The sequence below is a fragment of the Theobroma cacao genome, chromosome 2 (genome assembly GCF_053813885.1).
Source record: "Theobroma cacao isolate CCN51 chromosome 2, ASM5381388v1, whole genome shotgun sequence".
NCBI lineage: Eukaryota > Viridiplantae > Streptophyta > Magnoliopsida > Malvales > Malvaceae > Theobroma > Theobroma cacao.
Window position 1 is genome coordinate 33,640,483 of NC_142640.1, and position 22,213 is coordinate 33,662,695.

The 22,213-nt window shown below is 35.6% G+C and overlaps 3 protein-coding genes across 3 annotated transcripts; all 3 read left to right on the forward strand.

Moving 5' to 3' along the window:
• The first annotated feature begins 1,393 nt into the window (after window positions 1-1,393).
• Window positions 1,394-16,273, forward strand: LOC18609174 (LEAF RUST 10 DISEASE-RESISTANCE LOCUS RECEPTOR-LIKE PROTEIN KINASE-like 1.1). The gene is made up of 4 exons (XM_018116261.2): window positions 1,394-2,315; window positions 14,535-14,567; window positions 14,687-14,947; window positions 15,093-16,273. Exons 1-4 carry the CDS (start codon window positions 1,556-1,558, stop codon window positions 16,067-16,069), a joined length of 2,031 nt encoding a protein of 676 aa, XP_017971750.2. The 5' UTR covers window positions 1,394-1,555; the 3' UTR covers window positions 16,070-16,273.
• On the forward strand, window positions 12,293-14,528 carry LOC148764182 (LEAF RUST 10 DISEASE-RESISTANCE LOCUS RECEPTOR-LIKE PROTEIN KINASE-like 1.1). The gene has a single exon (XM_088803674.1). It carries the CDS (start codon window positions 13,518-13,520, stop codon window positions 14,376-14,378), a length of 861 nt encoding a protein of 286 aa, XP_088659800.1. The 5' UTR covers window positions 12,293-13,517; the 3' UTR covers window positions 14,379-14,528.
• Window positions 16,274-16,714: 441 nt separating the features above from the next.
• LOC18609175 (uncharacterized) lies at window positions 16,715-17,745 on the forward strand. Its single transcript, XM_007044185.3, has one exon. It carries the CDS (start codon window positions 17,102-17,104, stop codon window positions 17,579-17,581), a length of 480 nt encoding a protein of 159 aa, XP_007044247.3. The 5' UTR covers window positions 16,715-17,101; the 3' UTR covers window positions 17,582-17,745.
• Window positions 17,746-22,213: the final 4,468 nt, after the last annotated feature.

Genomic DNA, 22,213 nt, shown 5'->3' on the forward strand with positions numbered 1-22,213 from the left:
TTTTTTTTCTAAAATATTGAACTTAATACATGTATTGTATATTATGATTATACGAATATTACCTAATTATTGAATTATGAATATCATTATTTGTGATGAGTAAATTATTGAGAACGTTATGGAAAATGACAAAGAAAATGAAGTTGAAAATGATACTTCTGTACTGAAGCCTGTCTCGTACAAAGACACATTCAAAACAACAATGACATTGCATAATTTTCTCTTGCATTTCGAAACACTACACCAAAGCTTCTTAATACATTAAGAAAAGTTAGAGATGAGGTCCAAAGAGACATAAATTTCAAGAAGAAACAAATAACATTCGAGTCATATTTTACAAAAACTTCCTAATTGAGTCATATATATATATATATATAATTTTGATGTATAAGGAGATTATTAATTTATATATCAAGTGGGATATATGTGTTTTTTTTAAATGTATTATTTTATAAATTTAACGAATTATTAATTTATTAACTTGGTCTCAAATTGAGATCGGTCAAAAATATTATTTAATCGAGATGATTAATTTATAGAATATTAATTTATTGAGATTTTAGTGTACATCAATAATCCTAAATTCAAAATTGTGTGTGCTATGTACTATCATGAAAAGGTTCTTAGCATTTAATTAGCATTCAATGCAACAATTTAAAAATCAAGTCAAGTTGGTAATTTATGGGGGAAGAGTTTGAGCATTTTAACAAATTTGACTTAGGGCTGCACATTTCTCAAATGTGCTATTAAAAATTTATTTGATAATATAATTATATGGATTGTATACATTAAGGAAGATTATATTTTTTATATTACTATTAAATATGAAAACAATACAATTAAATATTTAAATGAGTATATTTTTTAAAATTTGACTATAAAAAATATATACTATTTAAAGAAGGATAATTAAAACTCAAATTTGTTATAACCGAAGGTTTACGACTTGTCTCGCCGTTATGAAATAGGAAAGTAAAGCGATGGGTTGGGTAGTGCTCGGAGAACAATCAATGAAATGAAATAGTAACAAAATATGCACGTGTGTTAATAAAATGGCAACGGTGAGCTACTGAAGAAGATTTTTCCTGCTTTGATCTAAGAAGAAGAATTTTCCAGCGGAAGTGAATGGTTATACGCTTGATGTGAAACTGTTAAATCTTCTACAGCAAATGAAAATTCCGTTATAACTAAAGTAATAACAATATAATCAATCTAAGCCTCTTGCCTGTAGTGCAAAGTGTAAAGGCAATTTCAAATGGTTGAAAAAGGCAGAAGGATTTACACTTTAGGTTGGTCAACTTGTGCAACTTTCGGAAAGTGGCCCCGATTAGGCAATTCCCTTAAATTCAACAGTCTAAGATATGAGGCAGATAATATGGACAACCCTTCCAGTAAGTGTCAGAGACAAAAGACGCAATAAACCAAGTCAAAGGCCATGGCTCACAGTATTATAATTCCCTCCACAGCCACCGTACCTCATAGATAATAATATTCGTAATAATCTATTTATCGTCTTCCCCACCATCTCTCTCTTCCAAACCATCAAGATCCCCAAATGAATCAGATCCTTTTGTTGAACCTTTCATCAACTCTCTTTCCAGTGATACACTTCTTTATCTTCAGTTCCTTTTTCCTGGCAAAAAAAGCTTTGGCCGTGGACAAGAACTTCACAATCTGCAGCGAGCCAAGTACTTGTGGTAGGCATAACATAAAGTTCCCATTCTTCATCCAGGAACGTAGATGTGGTTATCCCGGATTCAACATCTTCTGCAGAAACAGCACAGACCCAATCCTTAGCTTGCCTGATGGCGACTATATCATCCATGATATCTTTTATCAGAACCAATCTTTTCGCGTGTCAAAAGCTGTTGCTTTCGATGGAGATGCCGTTTGCAGCCATTCAATCGCAAACTTATCCATTCCTGAAGACCGGCTTTCTCTGCCCCCAAACCAAACAGAAATACTTTTTCTCTTCAATTGCAACTTAACCATGCCATGGACCTGGGAACTTTCACAGTACAAGGTTTATTGTTCTGCTGAAAATGAAACTAATGCAACGTTGGCACTGTTCAATAATGATCCTAAGCTGAATTCTGCTTCAAAGTCTTGTAAAAAAACGGTGGTGGCGCCTGTGGCTTTTTATGAAGGAGAGCGAGGTGTTGAAAATATGCTGAATAGAGGGTTTGTGCTGAAGTGGATAGCGAGCAACTGTAGCATTTGTGAGGCGAGTGGGGGCAAGTGTGGATTCGATTATAGTACCTACCATTTCAAGTGCTTTTGCCCTGATAGGCCTCACGCTTGGCACTGTCGTCCTGGTATGCATCTCTCTCTCTCTCTCTCTCTTCTTGTTAATGCATAGTTTAAACAATTCAAACAAGAAACCTTTTTCGTCGTCTTGGGAATTCTCTATCTTCTGTGTAAGAAGAGCTGCCATTGGCAATTGATATGCCATGCTCTGTTCATTGGTCCACCCTTCGTCCGAAAGGGTAAGGTTCTTCTCTGGCTGCTTAATTGTCTGTTTCTAGCCCCACTCAATTAAATCACGAGTCGTTAGGTGGATTCCACATGGACGACATTTAATTTCAAACTTTTTGGATAAGAAAGTAAAAAGTGATAGGAGCATACATGAATCTGAGTACTTAGCCGAATTAGTCATTGTAATAGGCATAGTAATTCTCAAATCACAAAAACATCTTCTACTCGTTGGATAGTTTCAAATTTGGTATCCAGTTAGATAACACTAGTACTTACTCCACAACAAAAATCCCCTTCGAACCGTATGGAAATAATACTCTTTTGGATTTTTGTGTTGGGTTTGCGACTGAAATTGGTTAAAGAGAAGACACAGTATGATATTTAGGTCCTCTCTGGAGTTCCACCGTCTAATGGCATTACCCAGTTACCCGATGCGCTACACCATTGTTTGATTGTTCTGTTCTTATCCTTTTCTGGTGTAAATCGTCAAATGGCTTCAATCCATCCAACTCAAGAATGTCCCCGATGGCCATGGAGAGATGATTGAGTCTCTCAAGCTCAGATTTGGTCTTTGGGGTAGGACAGATTACACAACTTGATAGTAACAGAAGAATTCTAGATGACATATGTTGATTGGGGTTTGGGTAGGATAATTTCAAGTGGTTGGTTCTGCCTGAAATCGAAGTAGGTTGGTACAAGTGAAGATACAACATGCCAACTGCTGCATAAGATGTAGATGCAGTTAAAATTTGCGAGCTTGTAGAGATGGGCCTTGTATTGTAAGCCCTTTTCTTGCGGGGTCATTTGCAAAATGAACAAATTGTTGGTCAAAACTTAAAACCATGTACTAGTAATTAAGTGCAGCCAAAAGACAGTCTTAACCCTGCAGGGTTGAATGCCTTCCTTGTTAGACAAACAACTTGAGTTGCCATTTGGCTGCAACACAAATTTTAATTGGCCAGCTTCCTTCAGATTTCAGTGTGAGAAAACCTCTGCCAGCTGCACCAGGCAACGTAGTTAAGGTGCTTAAATACATCCTTGTTGGACCTTGTAAGGATTTTGCCAATTGTTTAAGCATTTACTTCTAGTTCCAGAGGAAACCCCACAATCCTCTCTTTTTCTTTTAATTAATGATGATTGTTGACTGGACTCCTTAAGATTTGTGTAGGAGATTATCATACATGTTTTAAACTCTAAAGTCTATTCACGTCTTAATCTGGTTGATCAAAGACTATAATAAAATATAAAACAAGGGATTAATATATTACCCTGAGTTGCATCAATGAGCTGCCTACATTTTAATTAGTTAAACAACCTTTACGTATGCAGAGGCATAATTTTTAAAACCTGGCAGGTAACTTTACTCTTGCTTATGTCAGAGAGGACAATTATTAGCATTTAGCTTATACGTTCTGCAACCTGTTGTAGTATTGTAGTTTCCTTCATAGCAATAAAGTATAGGTTTTACAAGTGTAGAACCAAGTATAATGTGATCTGTAAATATATATATATATATATATTAAACCTTTTGAACCCAACTGAAGAAGGTGAGAGATTATTTCTTAAATAAATTTGAGAAAGAATGCAAAATCAAGTCAAAGTACGCACCCAGAAAACTCAATTGAAAATTTCAAAGGTGATCAGTGTTGATCATTGATCTGTCCTAGGTGCCTATAACTCTAGTATTCTGTTAGTCTTGTTTCTTAACCGGTTCCTCAGATAGGTTTGCTCAACTCGCTCAAAATATTCTTGTATATTTTGATTGAAATCTTTATCATCATCTTCCTGGAAGAGTCACTCCTGGTGGAATGATCAAAATATGAAGCTGTAGTGGTAGTGGTGGTAATGGTCTAGACACGGGCTATCCATGCTGTATTTAGGGTGCTGGAGCAGACTATAATAGCGGTCATCCAGGCTTTGAAAATAGGTTGTGAGGATGTTAAACCTATCTATAAGACCTCCGGTGGTCGCTTTCTCATTCAAGGTATCTCTTATGAGAATCAGACCTTCGACTAGTGAATTTAAAGGTGAATAGCACTGCTTGCTTTGCTCCTCTTAACAATTTCTCCTTTGATCCATCACAGACTCCTTTTGAGTTAATTATACAAAAACTAGATTCAGAAGTGCCTCCAGTGTGATGTATAATTCTTAGGTTGCATTAGTCCATTGGGATGAATTTGAACAACAGCCTGTGAGCTTAGTTGCTTCACCTGTTCAGTTTGAGAGGGAAAATAATCAAACAATAACAAGTGTTGACTACATAAAATTGTTGACGATGGATTTACTCTCAACTGGACGAATGGATATGCTTGTGCTAAGTGCCAAAGAAGTGGTGCCCATTGTGGATTCGATGAGGGATCTAGTGTCTGTCTCTGCCCTGATGGACCTCATTCCAGAGTTGTAATAATGCCAAGGTGGCCAAAAATTGCTTTGCTTAGCGTTATCTCTCTTTCTTCTTGTTTTGTGCCCAAAATTGTCCAACATTCAGTTTACACTCACAAGAAAAGTAGAACATCATTCAACGGAGTGGTAGATCTCTTTTCTCTTTTTCTCATAGACCTTCTGTGTCACGACTCGATACTCTCTTCGAGCCCGTGACAACCGCTGCGATGTCCAGATAGACATTCATTACCTGAAATACCAACCGAAACCTCACAAGGCTTTAATATCAGTTTTCTCACCTCCCTTGCCAGCAACAGTTGCTAATATCATATTTTAAAATATTATAAGTTATTTCCAAACCAAAACAATGAAAAAAATAATTTTCGTCTCTCGGGGGTATTTTGGTCAAAAAGATCATCGATCCGTGGTAAAGGGTATTTATTCTGGATGGTCACTTGGTTCACCTGATGGTAATCGATACATAACCGAAGAGTGCCATAATTCTTTTTTACAAATAAGACTGGTGCTCCCCAAGGAGAAGTGCTAGGGCTAATAAAACCCTTATCCATCAAATCTTACAACTAGACTTTCAGTTCTTTCAACTCCATCGGAGCTATTCGATACGGAAGGATAAAAATAGGAGCGGTACCCGAAAGTAATTCAATAGGGAACTCGAGCTCTTGATCAGGAGGTAGTCCTAGTAACTCATCAAGGAATACATTAGAAAACTCACTTACTATTGGGACATCCTCTAACTTAGGTTCCCTTTTTGAAGTATCAATCACGTGTGCCAAATAAGTTGGATACCTTTTCTGCACTAGTTTCAAAGCTTTGATGGCCGAGATTACACAGGACGGTAATACTCGACGTTCTCTTATAAAAACAATCTCTGCTCCCTTCGAATTTCGAAGAACAACTTCTTTCCTGAAACAATCCACATTAGCCCGATGTACAGTTAACCAGTCCATACCCAATATCAAATCGAAATCCCGGATCTCTAGAGGAATCAAGTCATCCCTAAATTCTTCATCACCAACCATTACTCCACAGTCTCTATAACAAGTGTTTCTAACTAGCTTCTCTCCTAAAGGGGTGTGAACTACAATTTCTTCCTCTAATGGTGACAGATTTCTATTAGAAAATGATGCAAATGTCGTGCTCACATAAGACCTATCCGAGCTAGAATCTATTAAGACACATACATCTTTATCAAATAAAATCATAGTACTTGTCACTATTCTAGGTCGGACTCATGCCTTGTCTTCCGTCACGGCAAAAACTCTTGTCGAAGAACGAGTCTGTGGTCTAAAAGGTGGATGTGTCGGGGCGTTACTCTCCATACCGGACCGTATGGCTACTCCCTATCTCGGTGGTAACCTAGAGGAATCTCTCCTCTGCATATCCATGAGAACTGGTGGAGATGGAGCAGTTACAGTAGTCCGTCTTAACTGTGAGCAATCACTCATAATGTGACCCGACTGACCACAATGAAAACATCGTACAGGCCCCCTACACAGCCCAACGTGATATTTCCCACACATTCTACATCTATCAGTACCTCTGAAACTTTTCCCATAAATAGTCATCGTAGACCTACTAAATTTTGGAGGCCTCTGCTGTGTCTGTGAAAATAAAGGTCGGGGAGATGTCATTGAAATAGAGGTAATACTCCTTGAAGCAGATGAGTCTTTGCCCTTTTTTGGTGGGTGACTGGAAGATACACTCGGATTTCTCCTCTTTGTAAACTCAGCTTGCATTCTCCTATTTTCATTCGCGAACTTCTCAGCCCTTCAAGCCATCTGTACCACCTCTTTATGCAGCTCTCTGCCTGTCACTGTCATCCGCTCTCTAATCTCATTACGGAGCCCTTCCTCGAAATAACTGGCCTGATCCTACTCAATTTTCACCAAATACGGCACATATAACATCAATTCGTTAAAACGAGCCTTGTACTCCTCTACCGTTAAGTTCCCCTATTTCAAACTCAGAAATTCTCTTTTCTTTTCTTTTTGATGGAAATAAGTGAAATACTGACCATTAAATTCTCTTAGAAAGTCTGACTAGGTCAGAGAAATAGTAGAACGGGATTTTACTGAATTCCACCACGTGCGGGCCGTCTTCTCAAGTAATCTTGTGGCTACCATCAACTTCATATCATCATCCAACCTCATATCCGAAAGTTTCTCCGAAACCTGAATAATCCAATCTTTGGCTACAGTTGCATCCAAATCACCCGTAAAAGAAACACAATCAAATTGCCTAGCCTCCTTAAGCTTCTTAGAAATAGAGACATCGGGCACTGGTGGTGGAACAGGAGGTGGGGGTGGTGGTACTGAAGGAGCAGCTGGAAGAACTATAGGAAGAGCTTGACCAACTTGAGCCTGGCCAACAATAACGGTAAAGAAGGCTGCCAATGCTTGAACCGCCTTATGAGGCATGACAGGAATACCAGTAGGTGGCGGAGGAGGTGGAGGATGTAGAGGAGTCTCAGCCTGCTCAGCAGCAGGTGCTACCCGAATGGTGGACCTAGCTAATTCCTCTTCCATAGGATCTATCTGACGATGTTGGGAATGACCTCTTCCCCTCCCAACCGATCTAGTAAGAGGTGGGTGTTCACGTCGAGGAGGCATGATAATCTAGAAGAGGAAACAAGCAAGTTTAGGTAACCTCAGGCTCTATATGCAGACACATGCATTCTATTCAACCTAACCTGACTTAACTTAACTTAACTTGGGGTCATACTGACACTGTAAATTTTAAAACAATTTTAAAATCAAAGGCTCTGATACCAATATAATTGTCATAACTCGGTACTCTCTTCGAGCCCGTGACAACCGTCGCGATATCCCCGATAGACATTCATTACCCGAAATGCCAACCGAAACCTCGCAAGGCTTTAATATCAGTTTTCTCACCTCCCTTGCGAGTAATAGTTGCTAATATCATATTTTAAAAGATTATAAGCTATTTCCAAACCAAAACAATAAAAAAAAATAATTTTCGTCTCTCGGGGGTATTTTGGTCATTTTTCCTTAAAAATTTCGAAACCAACTAATAATGTAGTATGCGAGTGCAAAACACATATTTCATAATCAAAAATAAGTTTAGATGTCTAAAACATTCATTTAAAGTGAAATTATGACTATTTGAATATAATAAAAATATTTAATAAAATATTCTATTTTCTTTAAAACAATTTTTATAGAGTATCTGTAAGGAATTTTTGTAGCGTAAAAGCGAAATAAATTCATACATACTGTAATACAGATAGTCAAGGTATGTAATTTAATTTACAATAACACGTGGGCCCCCAAATGACAAAAGTGAACGAAGGCTGTGAACCTATGATTTTTGAGGAAGTAAAGCCAACTGTAGCCTTCGACGATATCAGCTATCTACAAACTATTCTGAGCCTGAAATGGGTGGAAAGGAGGGTGATGAGATTATATAATCCCAGTGAGTAAACAAATATCATCTACAATATCTAAAGCCGAGTAAATGGAGACGATTAAAATAGATCATCATAAAATGGTTCATAACATCAAAACATATTTCAAATCATCTAAGCTAGTTACATTTCATCCAAAATATACAACGAGGCTTATGAATCTCTTAAAAACTTGACTCGTGCTAAAACTCATTCTCGGAGATACCTTGGCCGAGGCATCTAACTGAGTCCGCCAAGGTTGTTAAAAAGTCATATACGCACAAAACACATTTTTACATTTAAAAGCACGGTCGTTCCTTGGCATTGGCTGAATTCACTTTCACGTGGTGGTTCGGCGTGAAGTGAACTCTAAACTTTACCCTAAGAGATACCCTACACACCTCTCCGATCGAGGTAAGAATATAACCAGATTTCGTGCCCCTCTAATAGGCTAGCCCACAGAACCCGCCACTGCAGTGACCAGTCTATAACCCACCAATTTAATAAAATTCAACAGCATGACATGGCAATTTTATCATTATCTAGCCTATCAAGGTAAATAACAGTTTATGCATTTTCAACACAAATACCCATTCAGCCATTCATGCCCACATTATCATAAGCCATTCAATTCAAAACATAATTTACAATACAGCAAGTAGTCTCCAATTACTCCATTTTCAAGTCATCATTAAATTTCAAAACAATTTATAAAATCATTTCATTGAAACACATTTTTCATAAATTTACAAAATCGGATAAAAACATACTTTAGATAATTAAGACAATAATAAGGTTACTCACAATATCGGGAGTTGGAGTACTCCTAGTCTCGGTCTTCAGGTACAACTTCTTTGTCTTTACCAGAGGATTCACCACCTAAACATAATGCATAATCAAGCAATTTACCACATTGGTGCTAAACCGTTATAAAACTAATCTAGGCTCTATATGAATGCATGAAATGGAATGCGAATTGTTCGGATCATCGTCTAAACACGGTGTTCTACATAAATTCAATTGTGTACCTAAATAAAACGGTATTGACCTAATTCAATCTATCCCCCGATTAATTGGCCAATATGTCCAATTTAACTCCAAATAACTCCATTTCCCTCCCAATACTCCAAATCATCAAACTCAAGTCAAGTAACATAAAATTTAGCAAGATCATCTTCACATTTCTTCTTGAAAATTTCGGCTATGGTGGGTGCATGAACACTATGGTTTTTCTCACTTGATTTTTACACCATAATTCATTAATTTCTAACCAATCACTTGAAATAAAATCAAGTCCACCATTAACACACCATAGGGAAGATTTGGCCAATGGAGGGTGATGGAAGAAAATGAATTTTTCTTGTTTACTTTTCATGCTACACATCACTAACTAACTAAAAACACTAAAATATATTGAAATCTAACCAAATCCAAGTTCAAAACTCCTCCCCCCTTGTCCGGCCAGCAAAGGTATCCTTAAGCAAACTTGATTCCCAACCATGAAAAATGAAACAGAATGCATAGGAAAGGTAAATCACAAGCTAGAATTGAAAAATCTTACCTTTTGTCACTTGATTCTTTGAAATTTTGTGAATTTCTCTTAAATTTCTTAGCTAGGTTTTTGTTCTTCTTCTTTTCTTCCCTTTTCTTCCTTTGGCCGACCAAGAGAAATGAGTTGGGAGGGTTTATGTGCTGGTTTTTAATGTAAATTATAAACAAATATAAGCTTGCCACTTGTCACCATACCATTGGTCTATGTTTAAAAACTTAATAATTAAGCTTTCTTCCACCACAACATAAAACCCTTCAATTATCCTTGATATAAAATGCTAATGGCTGAAATCCATGGGCATGACAAGTGTTGGGTGGTGTAAAATTACAATTTTGCCTTTGGGGTGGCAAAATGACTATTTTGCCCTTATCCCCCGAAAAATGCCGAAATTAAAATTTTTCACTTCTCAAACTCAAATTATACTCCAAATGATCAATCTTAGTCAAAAATTTCATCCAACACTCACATCTTAACCTCGGGTGGTAAAATGACCATTTTGCCCTTGGGTCATGAAAATTCCATTTTGACTCCAAATCGATTCTCAAACTCCGAATCACCATATTAAATCATTCTGAAAATTTAAAATTTTAAATATCATCTTAAAATCTTTATTTGGTCTAGTTTGAGGCTTAATTTAACTTAGTTGTACCATGTAGTACACTACTATCTTTTGACGATTTTTCGGGGCTTCCCAAGTATGCAAGCATATTGTCAATCACATGAATGATATGACAAGTATTTTATAAGGTCGAGCTTGACATTCTGCTTCAAATCTGGGATCTAGCTAACATAGTTCTTTCAAACTATACTCTTGCATCTCTAGATTTGTCCTTGTCTATGTTAGGCGTTCATGCCTTCTCCTGGGCTGACCCACCTTGAGAAGAGAGTGATGCCACATTACATCCCTCATTTATCAAAAAAATTTATTTCTTATATAACTTTTATAGTATATTTGGTTCAGGGAATGAAATAGTCATTTCTCTCTTATTCTTATTCTTGAGATAAAGTTACGGTTCAATAAAATGACTATTTCTCGAAATGACCATTCCAAAAAGAGTCTGTATAGCCATTACCAATGCCTCCTTGATAATGGCTATCCCAAGTTTTAGGAATAAGAAAAAAAATTGAATGAACCAAAATATCCCTTTACAATTTCAAAAATTATTTTATAAAATAATACTAAACCCATTCTTTTTTCTCTTTCTTTCTCATTCGTATTCTCTCTAAAGCAATTCCATTTTCGAAGCTTCTGATTATATCGCTTCGCTCCACTTTACAAAAGTACCCCTTTACAATGAATTTTTTACTTCATTTTTAAAAAAATGAAAAATGAAAAAATTTAAATATCATTTAATATATTTATATTATTTAGCTATAATAAATATTATAAAGAATATTATTTAATATTATTATTTGAATATAATAATATAATAAAGAATATTATTTTGTATTATTTAAATTTAATAAAGAATATATTTGGTCTTTTAGTATTCAATATTATTTAATTATAATAAAAGATTTAATTATCTTCTAATACAAATATTATTAAATTATAACAAAAATATGTTTGTATTTTGGTGATAATATTATTTAATTATTGTAAAAGGTATTTTGATTTTATTGCCTATTATCAGAGTAATTTTATCTTTTAACAAAATAAACTCTTTAATTCTATTAAAAGGTTTTTTTGTCATTTGGCATGTATTCCTTAATTATTCTTAAAAATATTTCTACTAACCAATCATTGAAATAAATTATAACAATAATTCTTATCCTATTTTATTCTCATGAACCAAACTATATAATAATTATTCTTCTTTTATTCTATTCTTATGGAATAACTATTCTATTCCTCTTCTATTCCATTACGCGAGCTAAGTATACCCTTATTGAATTTTATTAAGTTTTATTTAATTAATATTGCTAATGAACTTACTAATTTTTTTACAATTTTGTAGACAATGGGTCAAAAATTCCAAATCAAAATAAATTTATCAAAAAATAATTTATATACTACATGAAAAAATAAAAAATTTTGTTCTATAATTTAAAATTTTATTAAAAAAATCAAAACTTAAACTACTCTACTCCCACTCTTGAGACTCTCATTGACATTTCCTCTTTTTGGTTCTTGGTTGCATTGTTGACTTTCCTTTTTTAAAAATTCAAGTCTTATATCGAATGAGTGACGAAATGAATGAATGATTGTTTGGTGATATATATTGAAAAAAATATATTCAATAATATTTTTATTGATGCTATCATACACCGTTATCAAAATATAAAAAATCATCGTGACAATTATAATTATTTTAGATATTTTTACTTTAAAATGTTAAATAAATATACTAAATTTATATTTTGTAATTTAATATTAAAATAAATTTTAATATATTTATATTTTTAATTATTATTATTATTATTATTTTAATGATCATACCGTTCATAAAAATTTTTGAATCCACCCAGTGTGGTCACAAGCAATGGGCAGTGCAGCTTTGTCAAACATGTACGAAACATAACTGTAGTTTATGTTCTCTTGTCTAGAGTGTACTGTAGAGTTTAGGAGAAAACTTTCAATTCAATCAGCCCATGGACTCTTTATTCAAAGGGTTCATACTCTCAATCGTTTCTTTGTTTTCAGCTGTTCTTTTTTCAAAGATTCAGAGTCCCTCTCAGCTCTAAGTCAAGTCAGAATGGAGAAAAATTCGAATCAACAGTAAATTGACAACTAGGTTGAAAATATTTAGGTACCATCACCTTTATTTACAAACCTCTCTATCTTGGCTTTGAACCCTGCTCCGTCAATGGGTGTAAACCTTGACTCCGCCATGCTCTGGGACACTCTGTAGAAGTAGGAAAGGAGGATGGCTATGTGGGATGAGAGGGAAGCAAAAAGTCCAGCAAACCGCGGCAAAAATCATGACTAAATTGTTAACGACGAACAAACCGCCATGGAGACGCATGAAAACGTTTATTTTTCTTCTACCCCGTTCCCTACTCCTCCCAAAAGTTGCCACTGAGATAGAGAAATAAAGCAAAGTAATGGTGGGAAATTTAACGTGCTTTTCAACCTTGAGAAACGACCATTTCCACAAGGTTGACTTGTCTGTTTCTTTATGGGCCGCAATCTGAACCTTCCCCCCTCATAGATGCCTTACACTTTTCTCTCTTTCACGCCATTTATTTATTTATTTTTAAATTTTCCCCACCCAAAATGAGTCTTAAGTCTCTGTAGACCTTTTTCCTCTTTATCTTGTCATTAACTGGAATTGCCACTAAGCACCGTATAGCGGACGACTTTGAGATCGCTCGGCTATCATCCATACTTCCTGGACGTTTCAAACTCATAAGCCAATTCTTTCCAGTACTGAACTGCTGGTCAGTGGAGAGGAGATTGAGCGAATTGTACACACCCACCAATCAAAAAAGACTTCCCTATATGCACATTACATGTGTAATTTAATATACCTGGATACGCTAACCCCACTTTCCTTGTCTTTTCAATCCCATTTCGTCAAGTCTTTTATTTCCACTGCTCAATTCCCTAGATACGGTGTTTTACTATATAAGAAAAGCTGAACCTGCACCAACGAGCCAAGGGTTATAGGTTGATTTGGTTATTTGTTCGCAAGTGAGAGAATTTGGCTCTGTTTCTATTCTTCATTTGGGGATCTTCGGATGGCAGCTGTATCCTTGTTGGTTTTGATTGTTCTCTCGCAATTTGTTCTTCTTCACTTCGCTGGCGCTGAAGAAGAAAACAGTTACCACCATCGCCGGAATTGCCCACCCTTCCCTTGCGGAAAACTTGGTGAGATTGGATTCCCTTATACTCCAAGGGATCGCCCTGAGTGTGGGTTGTTTGTAGTTGGAGGTTGTGAGGGAAACATTCAGAAGGTCCAGCTAAAACAGGGAGAGCGATGGTATCAAGTTGATTCAATCTCCCAAGCTGGCACCGTCACCATTTATGACGAAGTGCTCGCGAAGCAGTTAGAAACCAAGGATTGTGAATCCTTGAAGAATTTGAGTTTGAGTTTTCCCAATCTACCTTATGTCACTTTCCAAATCCTTTCCAATCTAACCTTGTGCAAATGCAATAGCCCTTTGAATACTAGCAAAATGCAAGAATTCAGTTACGCAAAATGCAAGAATTCCACTATATACTATAGTCAACCGCAGGGAATGCCAAAGCCACCAGGCGAAGATCAATATGATCGATTGTCGAGCCTGTGTAATTGTCCAATTATTGAGCTCCCTTTTACCCATCTTCCACCTGACAAGAAACATAATAGTCACTTGTTTCGCATGTTAACTGCCAAAGTATCTGTCGGAGTTACCGTATCCCGTAAGTGTCGGAAGTGTCATTACAGAGGCGGTCAATGTCTAGTTAAGAAGCAAAGATTTCATTGTAGCAAAGGTATATGTCAAAATTTATGTACTCCACTTGTAGCTGCTTTTTCGCATCACAGAGGCTGCTGCTGCATTTTTTCCCCTGTTTTCCTTGATTGCACATCATACGACAATCCACTAGTTCTCTCCTGAGAGATGTTTACCTGACCCATGAAGGTTTTTCCGTTCGAGAAGCTTAAACTAGTTTCTCGCAGTGATTTGTCTAAACAAAAAAAATAAGTAAATGGTTATGTTATGACTTACCTTCTTTTTTTTGGGTAAAAACTGACTTTGTAATTTCGATTGCAGAAAATAAAAATTTGGGATTGAAGCTGGGACTTGGTAATCTCACTCTCTCTCTCTCTCTCAATTGCTGATTATTTCAGAAGAATTTCTTTACATCTTATGGATACATCGTGGTTTTCAATCCAAAATTGACCACCCTCCTTATTTGGCTCTAGGAATCGGATGCCCTGTCACTCTAATAATACTGCTCTTGTCCATCTATGTCTTCCGGTATCGATACAAACACAAATATGCTTCTTCAAACTTTCTCAGAAGAAACGGTTTATCCAGTCCCTCTTCAAAATCAGACCTGGAAAGAAGCAATACTATCGGCTTTGGGCTCCTCATCTTCACCTATAGTGAACTTGTGGAAGCTACAAATAATTTTGACGATGAGAAAGAACTTGGAGATGGAGGTTTTGGGACTGTATACTATGGTAAGAGAATAAACTGCATATACTTTACCATTGAGATTTGAGCGATCACCTATATGAATCAGACAGCTGCTAAGCAACAGTATAAATAACTGTAAATAACCAAAAGCTTGATATATGGACTCTCTCTCTCTTTGATTCTAACTAGGGAAACTCCGAGATGGGCGAGAAGTTGCAATCAAGCGACTCTACCAGCACAATTGTAGACGACTGGAACAGTTCATTAATGAAGTTGAAATCTTAACTCGCTTGCGCCACAAAAATCTGGTCTCTCTTTATGGTTGCACTTCACGCCGCAGCCGGGATCTTCTCCTTGTTTATGAATTTATTCCTAATGGCACCGTTGCTGATCATCTTCACGGCGATCGTGCACAGTCCGGTTTACTCACATGGCCCATACGCATGAGCATTGCCATAGAAACTGCAAGTGCATTAGCTTATCTCCATACCTCTGATATCGTACACCGTGATGTTAAAACTAACAACATTCTCCTGGATGATAATTTTTCTGTCAAAGTAGCAGATTTTGGGCTTTCACGGTTGTTCCCCCATGATGTTACCCATATCTCAACTGCTCCACAAGGGACCCCTGGCTATGTTGATCCAGAATATCACCAATGTTACCAGCTTACTGGAAAGAGTGATGTCTATAGCTTTGGAGTTGTTCTTATTGAACTCATCTCATCAATGCCTGCTGTTGATATCACCAGGCATAGGCAAGAGATTAATTTGGCTAATTTAGCAATAAACAAGATTCAAAAGTGTGCATTTGATGAGTTGATTGACCCTAATCTCGGGTACAAATCAGATGAAGAAGTTACAAGGATGACAACTTCAGTCGCAGAGCTGGCTTTTCGATGTCTGCAACAAGAGAAAGAAATGCGTCCTTCAATGGAAGAGGTTTTGGAGGAACTACAGAGGATACAAAGTGAAGATTACAGGTTGGAGAATGTGCAGGAGGAGGAGCACACTGATACTGAGGTGCCAGGGGGTGTACAGCCGCCTCCTTCACCACCAAACGGTGACCATATTGCATTGTTGAAGAACATCCGACCGCCACCTTCACCAATTTCTGTGACAGATAAATGGGCCAGTCGGAGTACTACACCTGATGCCAGTGGATAAGTTTCTAGACCATTCTGGTTTAAATTTCAAGGTAGAGAATGAAATTTCAGTCAAGTGTCATTGCCAACTGCAAATAGAGGGCAAAAGATTTTCATTGTTCTCCTCATTTGCTTTTCTTGAGGGAATGTACATAGTAAATGGAGCAATCATTATTATTATACTATAATGTTCATATACTGCAGATCTTATATCTGGCTTCCTCCTTTCTGCACCCCACAATATTATACTATAACGTTCATCGAGATGATGCTTGTGGAATCCTGCTCTAAATGTGTTGAGCAAAGCAAAATGCATTTCCTAAGAATTCATTCTCAACTAGGTTCAGGTACTCTGAGCACTGCCCAACTCTAAATTTGAACAATCGATTGCAAATGTCAATGGCTACAGATATAAAACCCTTGTTCCTAATAATGCTCCAAACTTATAGAATACGGTAGGGACAACAACCATTTTATATATTGGTGATACTGTGATCATAACACATCCGGGGACCAAAATGGCATGTTCTGAAATTCAACATGCTCACACCATTGAACATAGAGTGTAATAAAAACAGACAAACTCTTGACTGTGATACCACTAGGATATTGGTTCTGTTCTTTCTGGAAGGGAAGGTCAATAAAGACTTTTCAAGCTCCCTCACTAACCATTCTTTTTCATTCCCAGTTTTCTACAGTTGTATGATTTTGGAATTTTCTTGGAAAATGCACCCAACACGCTGTTTCTCTCCCCCCAGGGCGTTCCTTTTCATCTCTTCCAAGACAAAAGAAAATTCCATTCAAAGAGTCCACTTTTGAAACTGTAAAAAAGAAGAAACACAAAGCAAAAAAGGAACATAGAAAACTCCCTTATAGATTCTTTTCTCTTGCTTTGAAGCAACCAATACAAAACGGAAATCACCTCACAATCATTTTGCCAAGTTTCAAATTCCAAATCCTCCCATTCACTTCACTTAAATTTCTCCATCAGCAGAGAAACGTAGAGAGGGAAACCTAACAAACAAACAAAAAAGAAGAAGAAGAAGAACAAAAGATGGCGACGTTGCAGAAATTCAAGCTATTCGCAACACAATGCGGCGTCACCCAGAGTCCAACAAGAAGTCCAAGGACGAGTCCCCTGGTCAATTTCCGTCGACCTAAAACCACCCTGCGAATGCTTCTCACCAGAACCAGTAGCCGCAAATCATCAACCTGTCGGGAAATGTCGTACCCACCGAGTTTCGTCGGAAACTTACCTGAGAAAAAGAAGGGCGACAAGGATTTGAGCGGTCGCACTTTAAAGGATTTATTTGTATCATCACCGACGTTAGAAGAAGAAGAAGATGATGATGAAGGCAACGTCGTCAAGGAGAAATATGGCGGGAAGAGCGAAGTTGTTTTGGCGTCGAAACTTAGTGGTCTTAATGCATTGGGAGGTGAACCGGGTTCGCCGAGGGCCGGTTGGATCGGGTTCAGGCATAGGATGCTATTAAGGAGGGGTTGGCGTCCCATGCTTGTGACCATCCCTGAGTAATTTTGAGATATTTAATTTGTCGAAATTTCTAAGGAAATTATTTTTTCTTCTTTTTTCTTTTTTAAAAATTTCCTTTCTAGTTTTCTATTTCTTCTTTTTTAATATCCAAAGAGTGATGTAAGACTGAATTTTCACGAAATAATCCAAAACATTTTGCCATTAAATGAAGTCCACATCATTTTATAATTAAGTGAATTGATTAGTGTTATTATAAGTCCAATCACCTAATGCTTAAAGCATCAACAAAGACTCATTTAAATATTATTTCCAAAAGAATTTATTAAATGTGTTGTCATCCATTACAGTTAGAAGGTTTTGTGTACAAGGGAAGTAATCAACATTTTTTGTAATGTGAATGAAAAAGTTAGTTTATAATATTTGATAAAAAATTAATTTAACGTAACGTTATATTACAATTACAATGCAATTACTTGATAAATTACAAAAATTTTAATCTATCATTATTGTTTTCTTTTTCTTTTAGTAACATAATAGAAACCCTTTCCTCTTTTTGTTCTAACCCGATGAGCATCTGTCATTGATTTATACAATTTTTTTTGAAAACAAAATCATATATCAATTAATGAATTAATATTTGAGTATTTGTTATTATTATCATTATTATTATTATTATTATTAATAGATTAGATTGTTTTAACTTTATTCTTCTTTTTCACCAAAAGAACCGAATTATTCAAATGTTTTTGGGAATTTGGACTGTTGAATGCTTTTGATATCCCGTGGAAAGATAGAGCGGGCATGGCCCACTCATCATGGGGTGGACCAATCTCCGAAAAGTCGCATATTATTGTGGCTGGATACCTCCCCATCCCAACTTTTTCTTTCTTTGTTATTACTTAAAATTTTCAATATGCCTTTGTATTATCATCCTCAAAATTTGCACATACTCTTGTTAGTTCTTTTTTCCACTACTTTTGAGTGAAGAAAATATTAAACTCAATTCTTTAATTAAATTATATATATATTTATTATTGAATTACATGCTTGAAATGTAATATTATCGGTAATTTACTAATAGACATGTTAAAAATTTGATGGACAACTCAATTATCGAGAGTACTTTTGTTTTTGAGAAAAAATGGATTTTAAATCTCGAGGAATACATACCCTTAAAAAAAATAAGATTGAGAGTTTTATATACAAGGGCATGAGTTATGGTGCTAATTGGGGGTTTTGTGTTTCACATATTAGGAATTAGGATTTGTATTTTGTATACTCTACTATAACTAGAACCAAAAATCAATACACCGTGTAGTGGCATGAATTTTTTTCATTTAAAAGAATAAAGAATATTAAATTGCTATATATATATATAATACAAAATTTTTCATGCTTCAAACATATTTTTTTTTTAATTATTGAGCATAGTGAGTAACGTCTATGATAAATATGTAATTAAAATCATAAAGAATATTTAATTTTATGTAAAACAAAAATATCTATTACATGTTTTTCAATGTAAATTTAGTATTTTGATAAGTTTTTTGGGATAATAATCAAGTTTTTTTTATGCCAAATCATTATATGATGTTGTTTTGTATCAATGGAAATATCTGTTTCACATTTTTCACTATGAATGTCGATTTTAATAGGTTTTAAGCGACAATAACAAAGTGTTTGATACGGATGAGTCAATAGTAATCTAAAATCATAAAGAAAACTTAATTTTGTAATAAACAAAAGCATATAAATCAAGTTTTTCAATACAAACTCTCTATTTTGATAGGTTTTATAAAAAAAAAAAGCATATATTTTAAGATTTTTCAGACAAATTTTCTATTTTGATAAATTTTTCATGATAACAACAAAAAATTTGATAAAGACGGAGGTATAACAATTGAAAATCATTTGATAGACTTTATTTTCCAAAGAAAAGTGCATTTATAAGATGTTTCTCAAAGCAAACTTTGCGTATTGATATGTTTTTTTTTTAATAACAAGATTGTTTATAATTGATAATATGAATTATTATCAAATAAAGAATGTATACCAAGGTTATCAACTTGACAATTTATTGTTTTGGTTGAGCGTTAGATTCCTACTGGCTGGTTTCCTACACAAAGCAACAAGAAGAATCCAGCAAACAGGTGGGCGTGGCCCATGCAAACATTAGCATGTTGGATACTCAGCCTTTCACCGTCAATGAAGTTTACAGAGACACCAGTTAGAAGAATGGTTTAGTGTCAAACAGGCTACAATCTATCACCTCCAACGTGTCCCACTGCTTCAGAAAGGAGCGTCAACTTCAACTTTTGGTAATGATAAGCCTGGAATTCGCCGCTCTTTGAGACCATTTGGTTACAACGCACAAAATGCTCCTACCATCAGATTCTCAATCCTCCCAGTTCTTTTTTTTTTTTTTTTTATTCGTGGAGAAAAAGTTTGATTCCGGTCTCTTTAAACAAGAGATATGGTATTCAAGACATGCATTCAGTTAATTCGATTAAGAAATTATCTTATCAAATTAATCTAATGTGTTGTAACACTCTCAATTTTCGGTGTAAACTAAATTAACTGAGAATGATTTATGAAACATATTGTGTCATGAGGACTTTCAATGACAGATTAAAAATGTTGAGTATATGGAAGTATGCCTAGTGACATTTAGGCAAATTTTTGAGAATATATTTGGTCAATCTTAAAGTTTGATACTTCGATCAAGATTTGATCATATATTTGAGTATATGATTAATGAATTTTGAGTAATGTGAAGGTTTGAGATGTGGATATTGGATGGAGAATGAATTGGGGGTCTTAGGAGTGAATTTGGAGACTTGGAAAAGTGAAAATCTGGAAACTAGGCATGATCTATCGATAGATGTTCTTCATCCATTGATAGATGCAAGATAGAAGACTTAGGAAAACAAGTTGGATGAACATCTATCAATAGATTCTTTTAACTATCAATAGATAACCACTTGAGAACTTTGTAAAGCAGAAATACTCGAAAACTATTGATAGATCCGTGGAATCTATCGATAGATAGCCATACGAAATTAATGAAAACCGAAATGAGAAGCATTTATCGATAGATCCGTAGAATCTATCGGTAGATGGTCAAATAAGAAAAAAATAAAAAAAGGGTTAGGACACAATCTATCGATAGGTCAACGTCCAAAAATTTTTAGAGAGATCTATCGATAAATGCCTCCCATTTATCGATAGATCACCTCGAAAACACAAAAATAAAAAGTATGGGATTGCCATTTTAGCCCCAAAACAAAAGAAAACTCTTTCTCTCTCTCACCCTCCAAAACCTTAAATTTCCAAACAGATTTTTAGAATATATATGTAGGCTTAAATAAACATACCTAGGCAAGAGAACAAATTATATATGTGTATATATATGTGTGTCATTATATGTGCAGTGATGTGTGTGCCTTGGAACAAGTCACTCAGTGGCCTAGGTTTGGTTGTGCCTAGACTAGGAAGTTTAATGAATAATATGGACATCTAGGAGTAGGTTACTCTAGACAAATAACTCTTTTAAGGATATTGAGTAGTTGATGCCTTAGAGATTTAAAGGGCATCTAGATGAGATTGAGCTACAAAAGTCTAAAGCTCAAAAGAGAAATCTTGGATATGAAATGTGGTATTGATGATAACTAAGGCATGATGACCTCATTGTAGATTTGTGTTTCATTCGATGTTGATAATTTCATACATTGATTTGATTTGAGGTTAAGTGAAGTCCTATGCCTTGAGATCATGTGTCTTGAAAGGATGGTGGTAAGTAGGTACTGTGGTGTTTATCCCACCTGTAATTTTTGCCTACAATGCTTTGATTCCATCCGTTGAGATTACTCTAGATGATAACTTTGTATTTGATGCCCATCGTCTGAGATTACTCCGGGTGATGCCATCTGTCAAGAGATTACTCTAGATGATAACTTTGATTCTCTGCACGTTGCTTTGGCACGCGTGTGATTTGATTCTAAATTAACGGCTTAGCCCTGAGTGTGATTTGACTTAGCTAGTTGGCCACCATGCATGATTTAATAATGTCCAAGGAAAGACCACTCTAAGATTTGATTTGAGTCATGGATGATGTGACATAACCCCGAAAAGGTAGAGATAGACTTGATTTGATATGACACTCCAGCAACTCAAGTATGCCTATGGAGTATAACTTTGAATGGCTTCAAGGATAAGCCTAGTGATATATTATTTGTGGGGACTTTTAACGATAATTGAAATGCCCTTAACATTGGAGACACTTGTTAGAATATTTGGTTGCACTGATAGTACATTAAAGTATATATATGTGTTTATATATATTTGATTTATTTGCACCTCTCATTGAGTATTAGATAACTCACCCCTTTTATTGTAACATGTGCAAACAAATAGGCTACAGGACTACGTGGCAAAGGTCATCCATCGACAAATCAATTTTGACATATGGTAAGTCCCTATTCTATTTAGTCACTTCATTGAGTTTGTCATGAGTTTCCACATTAGGTTTAGCTATCGTGTACGTAGGCACGACGTGCTATTTAAATTTGTGTAAAGGTTGCAAAATGCAAACCTGTTTATTGGCCAATGTATGGCCTTTTGAATATTGTACTAAGTATGGTCTATCAACGATGTGCCAAGGATGGTTTTATGTAT

Excerpts from the sequence above, each read along its gene's own strand:
- LOC148764182 (XM_088803674.1), top strand. The coding sequence starts at position 13,518 with ATGGCAGCTGTATCCTTGTTGGTTTTGATTGTTCTCTCGCAATTTGTT.
- LOC18609175 (XM_007044185.3), top strand. The coding sequence starts at position 17,102 with ATGGCGACGTTGCAGAAATTCAAGCTATTCGCAACACAATGCGGCGTC.
- LOC18609174 (XM_018116261.2), top strand. The coding sequence starts at position 1,556 with ATGAATCAGATCCTTTTGTTGAACCTTTCATCAACTCTCTTTCCAGTG. Across the intron at positions 2,316-14,534 it reads CGCTTGGCACTGTCGTCCTG|AAAATAAAAATTTGGGATTG; the intron begins GTATGCATCTCT and ends TTTCGATTGCAG. Across the intron at positions 14,568-14,686 it reads GGGATTGAAGCTGGGACTTG|GAATCGGATGCCCTGTCACT; the intron begins GTAATCTCACTC and ends ATTTGGCTCTAG.